Here is a 22682-nt window from a genome sequence, read left to right as displayed (position 1 = left end):
ATGGGTGGATAAGAACTTGTTCTTAGCAAAGTAGAACAGGCATGTGCTGATGTTTAATTGCTTAAGGCATTTCATTCTATGAACACTATTAATTGTTTGTTTCTTGTGTGTTTTAGTTCAACTGACTGTTCCCGACAAAAAGCTCGTTCTTAGCAAAGTAAAACAGGCACGTGCTGACTAGTTGGCACATTTAGTTTTTTAACGCACTACTTTGCATGTCCATTTTAAGCTCTCTTGATATCAGTGATGCTTGATCACTCCACTTTTCAAGATGCTATAATAATGAAACTGTGTCCCTAGTTACAAGTCGAGAAGAAAGAGAAGTCTCTACACTAATCCTGAAGTGTTCAGTTGAATCAAAGAAAAAGAAAAATAAACTGTGTAAGAAATATAAATTATGTGACCGGATTTTCCTTAATGTCACATTTTCCCACTCAAACATTATGGTTAAAATAAGGCATTTCAAATTTCCAATCATCTCTACAGTGAGTAGAATCACTACTAGCCAATACCTTCATGAATTACAACAAATTCTTTATCAGGTACATAAATGCTTTAGTGGTGACATTACGAAGACCCAGGGGGTAAGTAGAACGACCAATGGAATGATCGAAATTCTCTAATAGAGCAGTCATCTGCATTAAAATACTAATATAAAACAGAGCAGTCAGGAATGTAATTGTAAGGACTGCATTGAAAGCCTATGAATTGATGGACTATCATGGCTGGCATAGATTAGGTATATACTAGCTATCAAGAGTTCATAATAATATATATTTAGGAGAGTATCCAACACCTGTATTGCTCCTTCAAAATGCACTGTGTAATAATTCTGTAACATATCTGAATATTTTAGTATAATTTCAGTAAACTCCAATACTTGGCTTCGCCATGAAAGACTTGTTGATAGGTGTTGATATACCAAAGCGAAGACCTGCAAGCACTTCAAGGCTCTTCTAGCTCTTGAAGCAAGTTAACACGTTTGGTGATAATGACTATTGCATAACATTATTACACAGTGCATTTTGAAGGGGCAATACAGTGTTGGATACTCTCCTAAATATATCTATTATAAACGCTTGTAGCTATGCACTGAAAGTTAGCTACTCCTTTGAAAACATAACCTTTTGTAAGATTCAACTGTTATGTACACATGAAGAGGTTTACCGTATACAAAGTATCCTAATGCCTGCATATCGATGCACCTGCAACCTCAGGATAAATGTTACATACAGTATGTGGCAGCTATGTGTATGAGGCTCCAATGAGGAGACTATGAGTATTATATGATCAGTCATCAGTTTGACAAACATACTGCTGCATGCATAACAGTCACCCCAATATTTCTACTTGTAGTTACGAAAAACCAACTATACATAAGCTAGTTTATTTAGACTAACAGATTTGGGTACAATAGAAAGCTAATAATAGATGCAATGCATAAAATTCTTAGCTTCAAAATATGTTTATAAATAAAAATGGTTCTCAACTTACAGTAGTAATATTTAAACAGTACCAATATCTAAAATACTAAACTATAGTAACATTCAGGGATGTGACAGTCTAACACTTCCAATCCCTCCATAACCATCATCAAAGAAGGCATAAACTCCACTACTATCTTCTCCATTCTCTGATTGCACATTAAGAAACCTGCTACAGAAGACCAGCTCCAAGACATGGAATCATTCCAAGTAGTTTACCCTCTCTTGATAGCCAGTAAACATCTTCACGTTGTCTATCATGGAACACTGAACTGGCCACAAGGTATCCTAGTAGCAGCAGCAGCAGTACTTATCAACATAACATTCCTACCATACAGATCCACTAACCAATATCCCTTATGTAATGGAACTCTGTTACCACTCCTGGTAGCTTAATATCCATACTAACCGTCACCATTAGCCTACACAACATGTGATTAACCCATGTGACTAACATGTGCTCACTAACCCAGCTGTGATCTTCATAATTATCAACCTGCTATTTATCGCCAATGCAACAACACAACAATTACTGAAATCTGATTGGTCATCCTTCGTTGTATCCTGACTAATTGGTTTGTTTGTTACTTCTCCACCTAGTGAGTCTGGAAAGTCTTGTAGTTGTTTGGTGGTCTTCTTGGTCACCCAGTTAATGTCAAACACTTTTACAGTACAGCCAGCAATGTCAAACTGAGGCCTGACAATACCACTGGGATCTACTCCACTCCCAAAACTGTTACTACTTGATGGTAGTTCACAATGCATAGGTGTTAGTAAGACAGGGTCTATTAGATAGACACCTGAAGTCATATGGACTAGCAAACAGCCAGGTAGGGAGAAAAGTTGTGCTTGTGTGCCGAGCATGACAATGGATTCCTCAGGAGAATTGTCCATGTTTGATAATGTCCAACTTTTTACAATTGATGTGTTACTAGTGAAATACAATACAAAGCTACTGTATATTACTAGAAGGGACAGAGAACAATACTCCAAAGTGGGGGGAGGGGAGGGGGTGGGCAAGTCATGTAGGGTGGCTGTCAGTTTTGGAGTACTTTAACTGTATGTTAATGTATCATTAACTGTACCTTAGTGCTTTGCTAACAAAGCATGCCAATCCTAGGGGGTCAGGGAGCATGTCCCCACATGAAAATTTTGAAATTTGAGATTAAATCTGAGAGCATTTTCAGTGGTACATGTGTAATTGAATAGGATAATCCTATAGTATTATGGCATTATCTTTAAGGTACTGTACAAGTAAACACATCAGTAAATAAAAGTAAGATAAGTTTACGGCCTTGATTATGCACACATTATCATACATCTGCTAATGCGGACAGATTGAATAAATTGAATAGCAAACCAACTCTATTAGAGTAATAAGTTACTGCTCTATTAGAGTATCTCAATCCGCCTGAACCTTTATCCAATATGTAAGATATGGATAGCAGGCATTTGCTTACCCCGGTATTCATTGATGTTAAAGCTGGGTGGGCTGCTTCTTAAGTTGATAACAGGTATGCAGGCCCCCAATAAATGGCTGGGGAGACTGAAGCAAGGTGAGTAGGGATGAGTCTATTTTGCTTTTTTTCTCACCTATTTTTCTTTCCAGCAATTCTTTTTTTACCTACCTATTTTGCTCAATATTTTGCTTGTCAACAATCTATTTTGCTCCATAGTTGGTGTACAATGTAATAATAATAATTACATGTAATAATCAATAAGCACTGTTTACATACACTATGGTGTTTAGATATTAGTGATTGTATCTTAGCATGATTGATGCCTCCATATAATCCTTTAGTGAATTTCCTTGTAGGTCACCAAATCCTGAATTCAATAGTGAGAACACCCTTTCTGCAGCAGCCGAGGAGGGCTGTATGGTCAAGACCTTCTTTACAGCATTTGACCATAAAGGCAAATCAGTTGCATTGAGCTTCCACCATTCCAGAGCAGCAAGTTCATCACTAATACCATCCGCCTTAGCTACATAAGAAGGAAGTTCAGCCTTCAAATTTTCAAGCTCGTCATCCTTAAAGAAGGGAACAACCTGCAATGCATTTACATGAGAAACATCTGGCTTAAGCATTACTATCTTGTGCGGATTGAAAACTCTCACAGCCTTAAAAACTAAAATTTGCTCCTTTAAGGAAGAATCTAGCAGTTCTTGAAAGTAATCTAGAGCTGGTTGCATACAGCTTCGAGCATAGCTGCGATGCCTCTGCTGTGCAGTTGATTGAGTAGTGATACTGCGAATAACAGCTTCAGTGTTTGGAGTATGAGCTGCCCTGACTGCTGCAACAACAGTCTGTACTATTTCATAAGCTGTGAAACTCAGTGGCCCATCTCCTTCAAGGTTATATGTAGCCTTAACAAACACCTCCCCCCAATCAATAACAGCAGCAAGCTCAAGCTTTAAGTGTTCAAGCTTTTCACGGTCAGTTAAAATAGCTAGTAACTTTGGACGAGATGCAGGGCCTAAGTCTGTATTTTCACTTAGGAATGGTTCGATATCACCAAACTGGAGCATTATTTGCTTAAAAATTTCCCATTTGCTCCACCACCTGGTAGCACTATACGATGCCATTGCCTTTCCTGTTTGTTGTTTCCATAAAAATTTGGCTTTAATGCTATGTGAAAAAAGTGCTAGCCAATTACCAATAAACTCAGTCAGGGTTGGTACTTTGAAGTGCTCTCCAACACGATCAAAAGCATGGCTGAAGCATCCAATATCTATTACATTAGGGTAAACAATCTTCAATGTCCTCATTGCTACACTGTTAACAGATGCTCTATCTCGCATAGCAGCAATAAGATGGCTGGAAGAAATGCTGTAGAACACTGAAAGCACTTGTACCAATTCGTGTGCAATTTCTTCCCCAGTGAGAGATTTTGAAAGCAGTTGGATGGCTAGAAGCTGCTGTTGAATTTCAAAAGAATCATTTACAAAGCGCACTAAGACTGCTAATGCCTCTCCACTATGAGAGGTACCATCAAAAATGACACTCAAGAACTGACCCTGGAGTGATTGCTTAATACGTGCCTTTTCTTCTTCTAAAATAAAAGGAATAAGGTCAAACATAAATCTGCGATCTGTAAGGCGATAGCCTGTCTCCTCAAAAAGACTACGAAACTGGTCAACCTTACTTAGTGGTACACCCGCTTGAAGAAATGTTTTGACCACTTTGACTCGGAAAACCTGCTGTTGTTCCGGAAGAGTCTCACCTCGCCCATGAGCTTCTGCATTATACCTTTGCAGAGATTGTGCAATGTCTGAGTCTTTAACATTCCTTTGTTGCAGCTTTTTCTTTCCATTAGCATGTTTAGTAGATTTTAAGTGATACTCAATACTGCTCTTTTTGAGGGGTAACTCTTCCCGGCATCCTTGGCAAAAAAGCTTTCCAGTAGCTACAGTAAAGGGTTCCTTGGAATATTCGGTTACTCTTTGCTGGGGCTTGATCGTTTTTGGGTTGCTCTGCGAATTCGAATGTAATGCTCTCTTCCTGCCAGCTGGTGGATTTTTGGCAATTTTTCTCTTACGAGAGAAGTCAGATGCACTTGGTGCCTTTAGCACACTAAGCAAGGACACTCCACTAGACGTTGGCGTCGTTGAGTTGCTGGCACTTCCAGTAGAACGAGTCCTCGAAGTTGTACTAGTCGAAGTTGTTGTAACATCTGACTCGCGAGACGATTCACGGTCATCATCATTACTAACAATGCTAAGACTGTCATCTACTTCACTAACATCGCTTTCAGCACTTGAACTGTAGTCAATGCGTTCTATCACATCCATTGTAGACACTATTTCACACGTGATTATTCGCTAACATGTATTGTGGGTTCGCCTTCGGGTCAAAGTTCAGCTAGAGCCATACTCATTTAACGTACGAGTGTTAAACGTAGCTATGGTAAGTTGTTACTTGTGTTAGTTATGCAGTTACATTCACACTGTCTGAAACAGATCTGAGATTAACAAATTTTGCTTATTTTGCGCCTATTTTGCTCGATTTTGCTCGATTTTGCTCCTATTTTGCCAGCATTTTGCTTGTTGCTCTTGTATTCCTATTATTCCAATAATTTTGCTGGCGAAATCGACGCATCCCTAAAGGTGAGTAAAGTTTCTTGTTAGGTATTTAACCTGGAACTTATGGGTGCTTTAGCTACTTGGATACTACACATGTGCACACACTAGGGTTGGAACGAATGTACAAATACATCCTCCGAAGCTTCTTTTCAAAATGTTACCGAAGCTTCGAAGCTTTGTTACAAATGTCATGTCAACAATTAATGAACACAATTGATGGTGTACACTGTAGCACAAACTCCTACACTTTGATATAGCTCCAGTATAACCATTGCTTAAACTATAATTACATCAAAAAATACGTAAATGGCAGTTTCCACTAATAGTTGTGCAACTGGCTTAACATGTTGGTATCCATGGTAATGAAGCTTTGGTGGGCTAAAGCAGCATCCAAATTTTATGAAACCGAATGAAGCTTCGAACTGTTTGTCTCAACCCTAGCACACACGCACGCACACACACACTCACCCATCATTTCCAAGGCACCATTTATATATCCTGCTGCCAGCAATGGCATGCCAGAATGAGTTATCTTCTCCTTGTCTGCTACACTTTTCTTCTTTCAAGTAGATTGGTTTACCAAACTCATCATATAACTCATATCTAGCACATTACAAGGTTACAGGGTGTAATGCAATAACAAATGAGGTTCGTCATGTATTGTGTGACATCATGTACATAGCTGATTAAACAGTTACTGTATTATACACTTAGTGGTGAGGTCATTGAGGACTACCGTAACTAATATCAAGACATCCCAATTTCCAAGTCTGTGTACCGTAAGTACTAAGGAATACTTTGGTGTTTGGTACCTTATCTTCAAGTATACACTTTAGTGGAATAAGGACTAGCCAAAAGTGTCCTCATAATTAATGCCACCATCTCTATCACAAAATCATTGTACCTTGAACATAAGTTTGAATGATGGGTTTAATAATTGTCTTCAAGTATTGAACTACAGTAGTAAACTCTAGTATAATTGTGGACTCTATACTTCACTGCTCTGTTACACGTGCCAAACTGTTAATTCACTTTTCATGGATTTAGTTTAACATGTACCTTACCCTGAGACAGACAAAAGCACTAAGGGTTATCTGGGCAATGCAACACTAGGAAACTACAGAAAGAGCAGCTCAATACTTCTGTACCGAACACATAAATAGTTCCTTTGTAAAAAAGTTGACTACATGTATGGTAAAAATCTGTTCCTTAAAGGACAGTGGCATGCTAGACTCTTTCTGAGTGTAAGAGTTAGGGGAATCCGGACCAACCCTACATGAATTTGGGAGATACCACCTGTATATCTACTGACAGTACACTAACTTACCAAACTCGTTTTGTCTTGTTAACTGAATGGCTATCCCGATATTGCCATGGTGGAGTCTGGGCTATAAAACAGTAGCTATACAGGTACCTGTTGCCATGACAACCAGGATGAATAGCTGGCATACAGTGAATTATAGTACCTGATGTGAGGCAGATGGCTGTTATGGTAACATGATGTCATATTAAAGTCAGGTAGTGAAACAATGAACCCATCTACTGAATAATGTACTACAGGATTCAAAACCTCATCCAAGCTGGAGCAGCAAATAACCTACACAGTATATAAACTGAAGTCCCTAACTGTTTAACAACTATTGTACTATTATTATTAGCACTTTACAGTGACCAGCATTGAAGGTCTGACAGCAACATGTGCTGTAACACATGGTGACCTTTAAAAAAGGTGTCACTTTTGGAAGGTGAAGAGTTACAAAACACAACATGTATACTGGAATAAAAGGGTGGTTGAGCAGGCCAAAAATTGGGAGGCCAAGTTTGGCAATGAAACTTACACATTGATGTTTTTAACATACAAAATCATGTATCACTATGAGTGACATTATGGGCATTGAGTCCAAGGGAATTCCCAGAGGAAAATTTGAGATAGTATTTTACACTATTTCTACTGCATTGTTATAAACAGTTAAAGATTATAACTATAAAAAGTCTGTACAAGATGTGACTGTTCTATTACAGAGTTTGACAGTTGCTTTGTAGAATGTCATGTTTACTTAGTAATTAATGATTATAACTGATGGGTGTACACTCATATGGTCTCACTCATTGTTGCAGCAGTAGTACAGGCTCTAGTGCAACTGCTTAAACTACAAATATACCATAAATTTGTCAATGATATTTACATGCTTCCAAAAAGCAGATGGCTTTTTGACTGATTAGATATGGCAGTATCCATGGCTATGAAGCTTTGGAAGGGTAAAACCACCTTCAAAGGTTATAAAACCTCCAAAGGTTACGAAGCTTCCGAACCTTCGTTCCAGCCCTACTACGTAGGTGAACTTTATAGATTTTATTACATGGCTGGACAAACTATATACCAGAATGTTTCAATAGGTATTATTATCTACATAGCTGAACACTGTTCAACAACAATAGGGTGACGTATTAAGTATGTAGGGTGATTGGACTTTTAGAGTGCCTCAATTAAATGTAGTTACAATAATTGTTTTTGCATTGTTTTGTTTTACCAGATTTAAAAAAAAAACATTGAAAGCCTTTTCATACCTACTCACCACTGTAACCATCATATGTGACCACCTCAGCAAAAACCTGACATGTTTGCACAAGCATACAATATGTATAGGGAAAATTGAAATTAAAAATATCGTAAAAATTATGCATGCCACAATGAAAAAAATGTGCAAGGTTTTGTCGGGCCATTACTCGGAGAAGAAAGAGTCAAATTGGTTAAAACTATATACCATCTTATTCACCTGCTCACAGAAAGTTCAAAAAACTTTCTGTAGCCCCAAGAGTATACATGTCACATGCATTTGTTTACAATGTGGTAACATAAGCAAGATTGTTGTTATTTCTTCAACTAAACCGCCTTCATACACATATGTATAAGTGACTACAGGGTCAACACTATACCTTGGCTGATGTGCTAATTCATGGTGAAAATATTAAGCCAAATTGCAACATTGTAGACTAATGCAAACGGAAATTATGGCATGGAATGTCAGCGCCTGTAGTATATTTTCAGTATAGTTACTGTACAAATCGATAACATACAATACAACAAAAGTAAACAGTTGAAAAGTAATGCTATAGCAATTACAATTGATCTCACCATACTGTATGTGACCATCTCAGCAAAAACCCGACTTGTTCACACAAGTTCCGATTTTTAAAAATTATTTTGTCAGCATTATCTGCAGTATACAAGTAATAGACCACCAAAGTTTCAGACTTTTGTGGTGAGTAGTTTTGGAATTATAGCGCTAGATAGTACCGCTCAAATGTAATGTCATCTCCTGAGAGTTCGAGTGATTGAAAAACTCACTAATTAAAGGGCGTGTCACTCATTTTGCTCACGAGTATTCATCCTGTTTCATTTGGGATGAAGACTTGCAAGCGAAACAGGTGCTACGCCCTTTAATTAGTTTTTTACTTGCTCGCACTTTCGTGATATGACATTACATTTGAGTGATACTGTAGCTTTACTTTAGATGCATAACATACAGTGTAGTAATTTGTGTCTACAGGATGCAAAATAAGTATATGTAATAGGACGGATGGGTGTGGTATTCGGGATTAATAGTGCGAGCATTGTAAACAGGAAGGAATAAAATAGTGCGAGGCGAAGCCGAGCACTATTTCCTTCCTGTTTACAATGCGAGAACTATTAATCCTGAATACCATAGTCATCCGCCCTATTGCAAATTAATCTGACAACCATAGCAACTGTAACAGAAATTCAACAAATAACCACTGCAAAAGATCAATCACACATAGCAACTGTTGCTATGGTCTCAAAACGACTTTTACCTTTACAACAGTTACCTAGCAACCATTGCTAAGCAACCATATTGTTGTTATGCCTTGGGCATGTATCACTATGGTAACAATAGTTGTCAAGTCGGACATTTACTTCTAATATAAATACACCACACTATTTTAGCCAATCAAATTAGTATTATAGATTTTTGTCAAGGGACCTTGACAAACAAGTGTAATACTAATTCTATTGGCTAATCACTTGACGTATTTCAATATAGTACATTGAGCTGCTATTGAGAGTATTATACAGTAACACATTCAGTTGTTGGATTATAACTTTAATCAAACACAACAAGGGCCTAATTTACTACCATTTAACTGCTCAATTATAAGTACTGTAACATCAAAAGCAGAAGCTAATACTTTGCAGTAGACTGACCATAATATCCTATCATGTGCAGGCTTAATCGGTTGTGGTAGGGCAAAGTAGGACAATGGAACATCTCAAACTAAGACTATGTTTTCATTCATTGCTCTTGTTTTGAGTTTAAAAATGTTGCTACTTAAATGGGAGTAGGCCTAGTAAATTCATGGCCACTCCCCTTGGATTGTAAGAATTTATTGTCTCCTAGCAACCAAGTGGTAGGTTATGACTAGCAGTACAAGCCATAAACCAAACAGATAAACTGGGGTAGGTAAATATAGTGGACCCGGCGACCAAGAATCCAACTTTTCTTGGAATTTTATACACTTAGCAATATTCTACACTTACTAGGTACCTCTGCAAGTAGTCTTATATGGCCAATTCACTTTTTTCACATTGTCTCATGATGTTTAAAGCAATTAGAAATTATGCGCCACTAAAAAGTGACTGCATTACAGGCCACTCGCCTGCTGTACAATGAGCATACTAGTCTATAAGCTACTAAAGTTTAGAATCATTGTGCAAGCAAATACAGTATTCAGGGTGGAAATAGCGATTACTAGCTAAGCAAATTTCAGTCCAGCAGCATGAAAACCAGACTTTGTATATCATAGTGCATTTGTATATACTCATAGTACAGCAGGTGAGTGGCCTATAAATGCAGTCAGCTTTAGACACTTTTTCAGAGTCGCTTATAATTTCTAATTAGTTTTAACATCATGTGAGACACCGTGACAAGGAAAAGTGGATTGCCCATATAAGACTACTTGTAGAGGTACATATCTATGTACAGTAGTACAAGTATAGTAAGAATACTGTGAAGTATATAAAATTTCAAGAGGAGGTGGGTCCCTGAGTCTCCTGGTCCTGGGTCCTTGGTCCCCAGGTCCACTGTATTTACCTGCATGATAAAACTGGGGCAATTGGAAACAGTCAAACTGAAAACTGGAAATGGTCAAATTGTCATATCAGGACACACAATAGTGTGTCGTGCGGCCAAGTCAGCTAGTGCGGACGTGCGACAAACAAGTGTGTATTGTACAGGAACCAAGAAAATACTGTTTTCACACATTCATAACTCTATAATTCCCAAACAAAAATTAACCAATTTTGTTGTGGAAACTCCCTCAGGGTAGAGTACCTCCTGTTCCAAATTTGAGTTGAATCTTCCCAGTCATCACTGAGATATGAGCCTTCAAAGTTTGTCTTATTTTCTTCGTATTTCTGCTTCTTTATTCTTCTTTTCGCACCAGTTGCTATAACTCGTGTATGCTTTAGTTGATTGATTCAAATTTGGAGGGCAATAAGTGCATCATGCAGCACAATTACAGCCTAATTTTTATAGAGGTTGAACTAAGAACAATGGAATTATGTGTGATTTTGAAAATTTCAAAAGCGATTTGTTGTCACACCTACAGGATAATCTGCTTGACAGAATAACTTGAAAACCAGTCTGTACATGAAGTTACTATTGTAGTGCAAACCTTTTGTGGTCTGCGAAGAGTATTAGCTTAGGAGATATAAAGTAAAATCAAACATGTGAAAAAAGTGCAATTGAGATACTCTAATAAAATAGTCACTGAAAAGTAAAAAAAAATAAATGTTGGAAAAAATTTCTCTAGGTTTTGAACCAGGGACCGCCACATCTATACAACCAAGCCCTTACCACTCTGCTACTGCTGCCAGTTGCTCACCTCATTTTCTACCTTATAAATGAAATTTCCGGTTTAGTACACTAGAATGACAATTCATAGATCTATCAGTGAAATTCTAGAACATTCTATATGCGTTGTGTTGAAGTGCTCAGAAAAAAATGTGTGCTCTATTAGAGTAGCTACTACAAAATTATGAAAATAGTGTGTCGTGCGGCCAAGTACAACAGGTGAGGGAGGGTGACATACTAGTTTTACAGAAGCAAGAAAATGCCGTTTTCATGTATCCATAGCTCGATAGTGCTTGAAAGGTAATTTAATCATTTTTACTGTGGAAACTTCCTCAGGGTATGTAAGGCATCTTGCATGGGTCCAATCTGCCCAGCTATCTTCGTGCCTTCAAATTCAGTTCTTCGTAGCCACCACACAATTTTCGATGATTCCTGGAGGGAAAAAAGTTCAAGGTGAGTTAAGAAGAAGTGTCAAGGCTAACCATAGGCTGACTTTGGAACTTGCAATTACAAAAAGAAGTGATATCCGCACAAAAACAGCCAAGCTGTAAAATATAGTGCGGCCTTAAAATGCCTGGGTTAAAAAAGTTTTGAAATCAAAAGTGGCGGCCAAGAAATGGCTGCAATGATGTAAATGCTAATAAATTGTAACAATGCCTGTCCAGGCATTTTAAGGCCTCATTGTTTTTCACAGCTTGGCTGTTTTTGTGTGGATAAATGTATCCTAGAGTAAAACCCTTACATGGTGGCCACCTCTTAAAGACCACCTCCTTACAAAGGCCACCACTTAAAGACCACATTGTATTTAGATCTCAAAGATGGCTAAGGCATACTTAATGACCCTATTAATAAGACCACTTCATGATCACCTCTTATAAAGACAACCCTCTTTACAAAGACCATCATAATAATAGCTAAGTTCAAAACATCTTATAACTTCATCAAAAAGCTAAAAAGGTTAGGCTCTTAAAGTCATCTTCTCCTTAATGTGAGATACTTCATTTTTCTTTACTACAGTGTAGTGTATTCACTTGCATGGACTGTTTTTGTATGACACATTCTGGTACAAACTAAGCAATAATGGTATGGATGGATAACCTGATACTTGAATGAAGTGTGGACCAATATATGGGGTTGATCCTTTTCTATGAGTCATGAAATACATGTTTGGTGGAACTTATTAGTGAAGAAGGCATACTTAATGATACAATTGATTAGATCATTTCAGAATCATGGTCACCTTTTATAAAGACCACCTCTTTTCAAAGACCACCTCTTTTCAAAGACCACTTACCTATCTTTAGTATCTAATTGCAATGCAGTCTTTGTACGGATGTGGTCTTTGTTAAAGGCGGTCTTTAAGAGTAGGCTACTAAGTGAGGGTTTTACTCTAGGATACACAATTTGACTATATCAGTTTTCTATTTCCATTTTCCATTTCCAGTTTCTATTTCCACTGTTTCCAATTGCCTGATAAACTGTATTACTAGCCATTTTCTTTTGATACTTTGGACATTACATCTGAGCAGACTAACGTATGGTCAGACACAAAGGATATTTGGATGGAAAATGTCCAGTGACTGACTGTTATATTTGTCTCTGCTGTAACATTGGAAATCTCCATATGCTATTTTACCAACAGTGGTCCACTGATCATTGCGACTATTATTGACTGGTAGTGAACACTCAACTTCCTAAAGGTTGTGAATATGTGTGAATATATTATAATTTTTGGTACACTTAGATCATTGGCCAGTTGCCTGTGGAACCAAATAAGAACAACCGAGGCTTATTTTACTGTAAACAAAACCAAATAGATTTGAGTTCCGTATGGTGAGACTTATTGGCAAAGTATCTATGTGTCCTTTATTAAAGAAGAGATAATTATGACAGTACATTATAGCATGGTACTCACCACAAGCACATCATCATCAGTATGATATATAGCATTTTCCAGTTGGAATGTTAGTATCATTGTGTGGTCACTGATGACACAATGGTGTGTCATGTGCAGGTAGAAGTCAACTGAAAGAAAATGTCTCTCCTTCACCTCTGAAGGATCCTTATCATTCTCACATGAATGTTTAGTCTTGATTACTTTATCAAAGGTATCTTTGGAATTAATAATCTAAAATAGCCAGATTACATAGCCATACAAGGTACAGCAAAACCTTATTAATAGGACAACCTTAGAATAGAATATGACCCCACTAATCAGGTGGCCTTATTAATGAGGTCATAAAGCACATCTTCATTAAATTTGGTACATACACGGTAACTATAACAAGCATAAAGAAAAATGTCAAGATTCTTAATTTTCCTTTTGCTTGATTGTTTACTGTTTAATTATGTAATACTTAGAACCTAAACAAACCACATTAGAATGGAAAGAATGGTGCCAGGCTTATTTATTTTCGTATGAATGTACATGCACCCTGACTATCAATTACCGAAATAGTGATGTGGCCATTATGCTTAACTTTCTCAGCTTTGTTTAGCCTGTTACAAAGCATTACAAACAAAGAACGCTAGGAGTAGGACTTCTGCGATCAACCCAGTCACAACAGAAATCTTGGACGATTCTCATCAAACGTAGGGAAGCCATCACATGCCACTACCGCAAATCTACACCTTGCGCTGCCAGCAAAGATTAATGGGAACAAAGGAGGACACATGAAGCATGCATTGTACATATTGCAGTATGCTAAAAGGCACCAGTAGAGCTGAAGTGACGTTGAACAGTGAAAAAATCAAGCCTGTAGCCTTAACCATTATCAAGTCTGAAGGAATCAGGCAGTCAGTCAGTAGAAAATTCTACTAAAACTTTTTTTTTAAATGTTGCAATTTTATGGAAGCATTTCAGGTCATACTGAAGGCACTTGGTAATACATAGCAGGCTTGGGGTCAAATACATGAGTATTTGTATTTAGCTGTATTTAAATACTATTTTTGAGTATTTGCATTTGAATTTGTATTTTGAAGTTTTGAAACAACATGTATTTGTATTTCTACTTAAATACTTTGTGTAAAAACTTAAAATATATTCTGCAAATACTTCAAATACGTACTTTGCTTCTGAAATTTCTGAACAAATAGAGGAAGAATCTAAATCTCCAGCCAAGAAAATAAAAACCTTTTTCAGTAATGAGTCTGACTCTGCAACTGCTAATACTTCCAAGGATTTAAACACAATTGTTGAAAAATACTTACTTTCACCCTGCATACCACAAAAAGAAGACCCACTTGTGTTTTGGAAAGTAAATCAAACAAAATTTCTACCTTTAGCCAAAGTGGCTTGTAGAGTTCTCTGCATACCTGCATCCTCAGCACTGTAGAAAGACTGTTTAAAATAGCAGGTAAAGTCTTTTGCCCTGATCGATGCCAAACGATTTGAGGAATATATGTTTATAAGATATGTATTCAATAAGTTAAGTAGCTAGCTAGTTACTAAGCTATTATGAGTGGTCAGTTGCTTTTATCATACACTTGAAAGTTTATTAAAATAATATTAAAACAGGTGTATACTATATGAATGGTTGTGTAACGTGTAGTTTAGATCAAAGTACAAAAGTATTTTAAAAGTATTTAGATGCTTTTAAAAGTATTTGTATTTGTATTTGAAATACATCCTGGGTATAAGTATTTGTATTTTGTATTTCATACTTTCAGAGTATTTGTATTTGTATTTAAATACTTTTCAAAGTATTTGACCCCAAGCCTGATACATAGCCAATACTGCCAAGGTGTTATGAAATTATTGTGGGGCTGGTTTTAGGGTGATAATTTTGGCTAGAAAAGCCCAAACCTTACCCTAATATATACAGTACTATCACACTACATGGTGAGCAGGACAAGGTGAGGGTGAAGTGTTTTTATTAATGAGGCAACAAAGCACACATTATCTACAGTATATACACTTGTTTGGAACCTATTTTACATGGCCACTATAATGAAGTGGTCTTAAATTACAATTTAGCTTTGCTTTGATACTGTACCTACTAGACATTTTTGAGGAAACTATTCTGACAGAATAGTCAGACTCATGGAAATACAGCCATACTGTGTTAGGTCTAACTTGCAAAGAGTAGACATCACACATGTGTGCCAACTAACTTTCCAGTTAATAATCAGTCCTTTATCAAGCACAGTCTCCAATCTCTTGATCTTATGTTCACAATGACCTTGATCAGTGTGCAAGAATTTCATCCATGCCTGTAAAGAGGAAACAGACACTAAATTACTACATTTATTCTGAGGCCAGGGGATATTATAGTAATACAACGTCTTGTATTAGGTTGCAATAGATTGCATTGTCAAATGAAACTTATGGCTTATGAAGATGATGTTTCTGCAAAATAATTTCAAACGGGCTTGATTGAATGCTCACAAGATCTGTAAGCAGGTAAATACACTTACGTTTTTAGCAGCTCTACGAATCAGCCTACGGAGGTCTAGTTTAGCATGTCTACCATCTGTGCCATACCAATGTAATATAGTGTGGTAGCAGCCAGAACTTGATGTTTTTTGTTGGACATGTACAGAGTGATCATGAGTTTGGCCAACCACAAGCTCTACACTACACCATTCTGTGTCCAGTAATCTGAGGGGTTGTGGGGGTACATAGCCGTGCAGCTAGAAGATACATCAGATGTGGTAAAAGAAGGTGTAGTAAATAGTATAGACACACACACACACACCTGAGCTCATATGAGAACCAGAACCTTCTTAAAGGCCTCTCCCAATTAGAGATAAATCTCCATAATAAGGATAAACAGTTTGGGTTAAAATAAAATCTAGTGGCATACATAATCAGGGGTCACAGGCCAGCGTTGAAACCGGGTCGGGTCATCCGGGTCAACCGGGTCACATTTTCTCCGGGTCTGACCCAGTTTACAAATTATCCGGGTCTGACCCGGATTGGATCACGTGAGAAACGAAATTGTTCGTTTGACGACGTGGAAATTATAAACGCTATCGCATATCTCTTTCGTGAGCCACGCCCACTTATCACGTTACCAACATACGCTCAGCCATGCCCATTTATTAATAAGTGCAGTATGTAGCACGAAACTGAGGGTATCTATGGTCAGTAGGTGATGACCTTATTTATTTTTTTGGTCTTCAACCTACAGCTAGGCTGAAGTTGCAATATTTACTCAAAACGAATCGAACGCTCAAAATGTAGTCTCGTTCGCTCACTCGAGACTAGCCAAAACATAGCTCTTATCGCACGCCTCGGCTTTAATTAATCCGGGTCACATCCGGGTCTGACCCGGATTGCTATCCGGGTCAGTGGGTCATCTGGGTCAGCAGTAGTGATCCGGTTTCAACACTGTCACAGGCTCCCCCTGGGTTAGCTATTGCACCCCCCCCAGGTTTATACATACCTAAAGCCTTGAGAAATGGAAGTTTTATTGATCCCATAGTTGTACAATCAAATTAATGGTCAATATTCAATGTCGTCACAGTAAAATTTCACCAAAATTGAGTATAGTTACACCTAAATTTTCCTTGGCATGCCCTCAGACCCTCTCTAGAATACAAAGAGGCTTGCTTCCCCCCCCCCCCCCCCCTACTCGCTTAATTTCTGGGTTGATCCCTGATAAATAATCTTTAATTACAGCAAAACAGTACCAAAACCTCTTGTTCCTAAAGTATTTCTTATGCAGAGGTTCAATTGTACTACGTACATTGAAACATGTCTCTGGTCATCAAAGGACCAATTTTGTAAGGAGGTACAGTAGCTACATTACGCAAGGCATTTGCACACAGTTGGCACATTTTGGGGAATTTTACAATGGTGGGTTTATACTCATTGTACAGTGTAAGCGACCTGATAGGTTTCAAAGAGGTGAACATGTGGTCTCCAATTGTTTTAAATCAACCAGTTTGCAGCATTAACCAAACCTTAATGAAAGAGGACTAGTATTAGTCTGGCCTAAACATCTTAAAAGTGAGAATACTAAAGTGGTTAAAGAGCAATAGTTAGCTAATTAAATCATGCAAATGCCACACCTTGACTTTGGTGTGGTTATCAAGTAGCTACTACTCCTAGATAAATGCCAAACAGTCTAGTCCAGAAAGTAAGCTAAACTGTGAGTGATAGCATGTTACCCTTTGAGCTTATTGATATCGGTGCATCAGGTCTATATACGTATAGTGATACACATCTACTCAAAAAAGTAAGGGAATTTCATTTTGGCTTTACCAATTTTTGTTGTAGTAAAAATACCGCAGGTCACTACCTATGTATGTACCCCACCAGGCAGTGTATATTGCAAAGTTGGTTGTAAACAGTGTTTAGAATATTTCCTTTATTTTTTGAGGTTACTAAATCCAACAAAAAGCCGAACACATTTTTGATCAAGAATACTTATGGATTATTGTGACAAAATCCCTTGTCTCCTTAACAAATATGTACGTCATTCATAGGACTCCTCTTAACATGTCATACAGTGTATGGCTTTATGTGACATCACATAATTACAGTACTAACAGTGATCACATGTGGTCACATGATGCGTTACTCACCTGGCTTATCAACAGGATGACAAAACTGTTCATTATAATGAGACAAAGCTGAGCTTGGTGAAAAACATACTTTCCTACAAATAGTAACATAATCAAATAATAAGGCACATACGTATGATATTGTATAATAGCACCACAGTACGTAGGTTGGTTATGATCTCAGATAAATACATTATTGAACAGTTCAATAATAAACAGTACAGTGTACGTAGCATACATATACTCTGATGGGAAGTTCTATGCATGTGTCCCAAAACCCTTACAAAACTTTAGCAGTGCAGTTATGTTGTCAAGACAGAGTCTTCCTGTGGCTCCTAGCAGGACAGTAATCAAAACCCAAATATGTACATCATACTATAATCATGTGATCAACCTTTTATAGCTCCTTACCCAGTCAGAGGATCCAACAGGACACATCTCATTGGTGGAAAGTCCATGGACATGTCACCAGTGAGGTAGCCATCTTCAGTGAAATGAAGGTTGATCTGGTCTGAACAATGATCAGCCAAGTAGTGTACCTCCCGTGAACTATGGACCAGAGAGTATCATAAATGATAACATAGTTTAACATGTTAAAGAAACTTTGTTGAAAATTTACTTATTACCTATTGTACTGTTTAGTAGAGGACAATGTCTATTTAGCACCACACCACAACACACTATGCACAACCATGTACGCACGCACACGCACACACATACTCTGTATAAGGATAAAAAGGATGCAGTAATCTTGTCCGCCATTTATAAGACAACACTGGAGCTGATATCATGTCTTTACCCATTAAATCAAACATAGGTTGCCAAGGAGATGGTTGCTGGTTGAGAGGTGTAGCTAACCCTCTTGGATTACCAGGCATTATTCCTTCAGGCCACTCCTGGTAACCTGCAAAACTAAAACATGAAACATTACTATACACTCACAAGCTAGTTTAACAGTACATTATATTCTTTGAAATCCTCAAATATCTCTTTATAATTAACAACGCTACAATCCTTTCAGCTAACTCTGAGGTAGCTTACTTTAACCATATTTCTCTCCTTTTACTAAACTGCGTAACTGGCTGTGTAAACAACTGATTAGTTTGAGAAATAGTGTACTGTATGTACATATGTCTATCCAAAGCTATGTATGAAAATCAAAATCTCTTTAACAACACAATGGTGAAACAAGCTGGCTTTCTTGACTACATGTCACACAGTCCATGTGTCTTGATCTAATACATTTCAGTGTTGGGTGAATTATGGCAGTAATGCCATAGGAGTTGAGGTGAAACCTTTATAATCTGACGTTCATTGGGATACGAAAATTGTGTTGGATTAGCAAGTATGTTGGAATATTGGGGTTGCACTACATAGAAAAGTCTTTTTGGTACAAAAAACAATATCAGATTGTAGAGGTATTGTGGATTACAGAGGTGTTGGACAAGAGAGGTTTCAGTGTAATTGACTAACTTGTTGATGTAATTGACAAAGCTTCTTCGTGACTTCTCTGGCAAGTTCATCAAAGCATAGACCAGAGACAGGTGATAGTAGATGGCTGGATAACTTGGGGCATACTCCAGTCCCAACTCCTCACAATCCCTCAACCATTGTGACATTGCTTTACCCCTCCTGTAGGAGCATCACATGACCTGATCACATAAGATGAATATTTATATACAACACATTGAGATCTGTGTAGCATTGTGCACAGTAAGGCCAACATAATATGTGATAGGATCTGCGAAAAGGGGCCTTATAGCTTTTCCAATTTGCATGAACTTGGTACGTAGCACATAACATGACTTGTGAAAATGGTTCCAGTTTGAAATTTGGTCACATAATAGCCCTAGCATAGCACTATTATTTGGCGTAATATGAAGGTGATAGGTGAACACATCATACACTACAATAGTAGGGACCACAAAGGAGTAGGTGTGGCCCACAAAATAATATCACCCAAAAAAACAGCCTCACTTTCCCCTAACAACGATCAGGCAGTATTGGTTAGGTGAAACTAAGCCCAAACAAGCTTTCAGATCAACACAAAACGCTTTCAACAAGTGGCTACGGCATTTTAAAATAATTTATTTAACGGAATTTTCTACTGACTGAGTAAGTAACTGACTGATGCCTTCAGACAAGCGTAACTCGATAACGGCTAAGGCTATGGGCTTTATGTTTTCCGCTGTTCGACGTCGTTTCGTCCCGACAGGTGCCTTTTGGCATACCGCAGTACGTACAATGCATTCTTCATGTACTTACCACTGTCCTTCTTTGTGTCCCATTCGTCTTTGCTGACAGCGAAGTGTCAATTTGGCGATAGCACATGATGGCTCCACTTCATGTAACGGAAATCGTCCGTATTTTTCATAGCGGCTATTTTGATAGCAGAAGTGCTTGTCAAACAGTTCTTAATTCGTACTGTTGTATAATGGGTTGAACACAGCCAACAACGAAGCGTAATGGATACTTCACTTTTCATATGATAATTGATATAACTGGGGCGCGCGGCATCATTTCTTTCGGAATGCGTCTCGGTGTGCAGAGGTGCTTTTCGAACAGTTCTTGATTCGAAAATGCTGCGTAACGGGTTGAATATAGCTGACAACGAAGTGTAATGGATACTTCACTTTTCAGACGATAATTGGGGTGTGCGGCGCCATTTCAGGTGCGGTATGCCTGGGTTCACCAGTCATAATAATTATTTACAAAAAAAAGTTAACAAACAAGTACAAAGAAACATTTGGAATTTTCAACTAGAGTAGGGACCATAGCACATCGATAAAAAGTACTGAAACAAGCTGGAGTAGTGCACGATATTAAATCACAGTAAAACAATAAGAAGTGCTATATCCCTACTGTGCTCAAGATACCATATATAATGGAAATGCACATTAGGGATATAACACTTCTTATTGTTTCACTGTGATTTAATATTGTGCACCACTCCAGCTTGTTTCAGTACTTTTTATCAATGTACTATGGTCCCTACTCTAGTTGAAAATTCCAAATTTTTCTTTGTACTTGTGAGTAGTTATGATTAATCAAACTTGGGAATTTGGAAAGGCCCCTTTTTACCAATCTGGTCACATATAAGATTCCTTGTTTTCCGTCACCTTGAGAACATTGAGGTAGTGAGTGCGGGTATTTATTATTACTAATTAACTAAAATTTCATTATTTTGGTGAGCCATAGAAATGACAATACGTTCAAACAACAGACTAGTTACAATGGATCTTTCAACAGATTGTTTATTTAATTGATACTTTTCATAAGTGTAACAGATGACAACAAAGCACTTTCTAAGGATCAATAATGACCAATTCTGACCAAATAATAGCATAGTGCTAGTGATACTCAATGATATCTACTGTGGTGGAGCTTGCAAGTTAATTCAAATACAATAATTATAGCTACCCTGTACTTAGGCATGAAGCCATTGTGCTCACAAAGTTGTGCATGATGTTTTGAGCAGTGCAGAAATATTACCTACTATGCTTGGAAATGCACATTATTTATGTTACCGTCTTAAGTGTGACCTGCTGAGTGAAGAAAACCCTACTAGTTTGGATAATATAAATTGCTTGACATACAATGAGTAAAAATGTACCTCAAAAGTAATTTATGCAGTTTTTATTGCTTCAGTAAACAATGAAACAATACTCGTATTGATATGTGTAGCTTCTATACCATCGGATTTTCCTCTTCATGGGGAGTAAGAATAGCTTTGTTTTCGCTTCAACTAAGCAACCGTGAGCTAAGTGGATGGTGTGTTTTTTATGTTGCGGTACAACGCAATGCTACCAATGCCATTTCTAAACACAGCTTTTATACAATTTTCAGGTTATGGTGAACACAATGAGATAAGTCCCAACTTCATAGTCTGTTGGACTTGTGAATTTTGATTGGTTAAATAAGCCTGTTGAATATAGTCTCTGTACAAATAGATCGCTTTGCTGTATATCACTATAATTCCAAAAATAAATATTTACTAGATAAAGTATGAAACCTGTTTGTTCATCAGACCATCATTTTTTTCCCTCTACACAACAAAGAAGTCATAAATGAAGTTTTAGAAATATGTGAACTAGTTGGGTTTTACTCAGCAGGTTACATATCAGTTTTGTTGCCGTGTTACAGCTGATATTTGAGCCTCAAATAATGTTCTATTCTGTTAGCTGGTTGCTCTATTAGAGTATTTTGAGCATGTGAAAGCTTTATTGTGTGACTGTTCTAATAGAATTTCAGACTGCTCTATTAGACTGTATCAATGAAATGTGCAAATAGCTGATGTTAAAACTTTATAGTTGTTTCACAAAGTCCTGCCTAATGCCAAATTCCCACACATACCCTGGTAAAATTGTTGCACAAATGAAGGGCTCAGTGCAATTACTCTACAGCAACTGCCTCACCTTTGATCCTTCCATGGTTCACCTGCCACAGCACAAACAGAGTGGAAACACAGTCGAGATTCCATGGCAGCTTGATGGAAGTACCAAGTAGACACACCCCCACCACTGACATTAGCATACTCCTTCAGTACAGCCTGCCATGACTTTGCTGCCACTCTGGCACTATCGTCATCCATTAGCCTGCAACAGTATAAGCAATAGTTACAGATGTATATCATAACTTGTGAGAATATACATGCACCAACATCCAACCTAAACCTAACACCCAATGCTGATCTCCAATATTTATTGCCCACTATTTATACAGCTTTTCTGGTAA

At 37.6% G+C, this 22682-nt stretch overlaps 1 protein-coding gene across 1 annotated transcript in view; it reads right to left on the bottom strand.

The window, feature by feature from the left end:
* Nucleotides 1-1377: 1377 nt before the first annotated feature.
* The window catches only part of LOC136267672 (uncharacterized), a 31240-nt gene continuing 9935 nt past the window's right edge, over nucleotides 1378-22682 (bottom strand). Inside the window, exons 8-21 of the mRNA XM_066062822.1 lie at nucleotides 22364-22543; nucleotides 19422-19580; nucleotides 18669-18860; nucleotides 18359-18497; nucleotides 17970-18041; nucleotides 15855-16070; nucleotides 15552-15650; nucleotides 13354-13566; nucleotides 7032-7162; nucleotides 6893-6979; nucleotides 6034-6168; nucleotides 1954-2415; nucleotides 1833-1906; nucleotides 1378-1772 (exon numbers count right to left, since the gene is read on the bottom strand). Coding sequence (XP_065918894.1) covers nucleotide 6168; nucleotides 6893-6979; nucleotides 7032-7162; nucleotides 13354-13566; nucleotides 15552-15650; nucleotides 15855-16070; nucleotides 17970-18041; nucleotides 18359-18497; nucleotides 18669-18860; nucleotides 19422-19580; nucleotides 22364-22543 — 1489 coding nt within the window. The 3' untranslated portion in view covers nucleotides 1378-1772; nucleotides 1833-1906; nucleotides 1954-2415; nucleotides 6034-6167. The remainder of the gene's footprint in view (nucleotides 1773-1832; nucleotides 1907-1953; nucleotides 2416-6033; nucleotides 6169-6892; nucleotides 6980-7031; nucleotides 7163-13353; nucleotides 13567-15551; nucleotides 15651-15854; nucleotides 16071-17969; nucleotides 18042-18358; nucleotides 18498-18668; nucleotides 18861-19421; nucleotides 19581-22363; nucleotides 22544-22682) is intronic.

This window comes from Dysidea avara, chromosome 1 (assembly GCF_963678975.1).
Source record: "Dysidea avara chromosome 1, odDysAvar1.4, whole genome shotgun sequence".
NCBI classification, from domain to species: domain Eukaryota; kingdom Metazoa; phylum Porifera; class Demospongiae; order Dictyoceratida; family Dysideidae; genus Dysidea; species Dysidea avara.
Note: the sequence above shows the minus strand (reverse complement) of the source record. Positions and strands in the feature narration are given on the sequence as shown.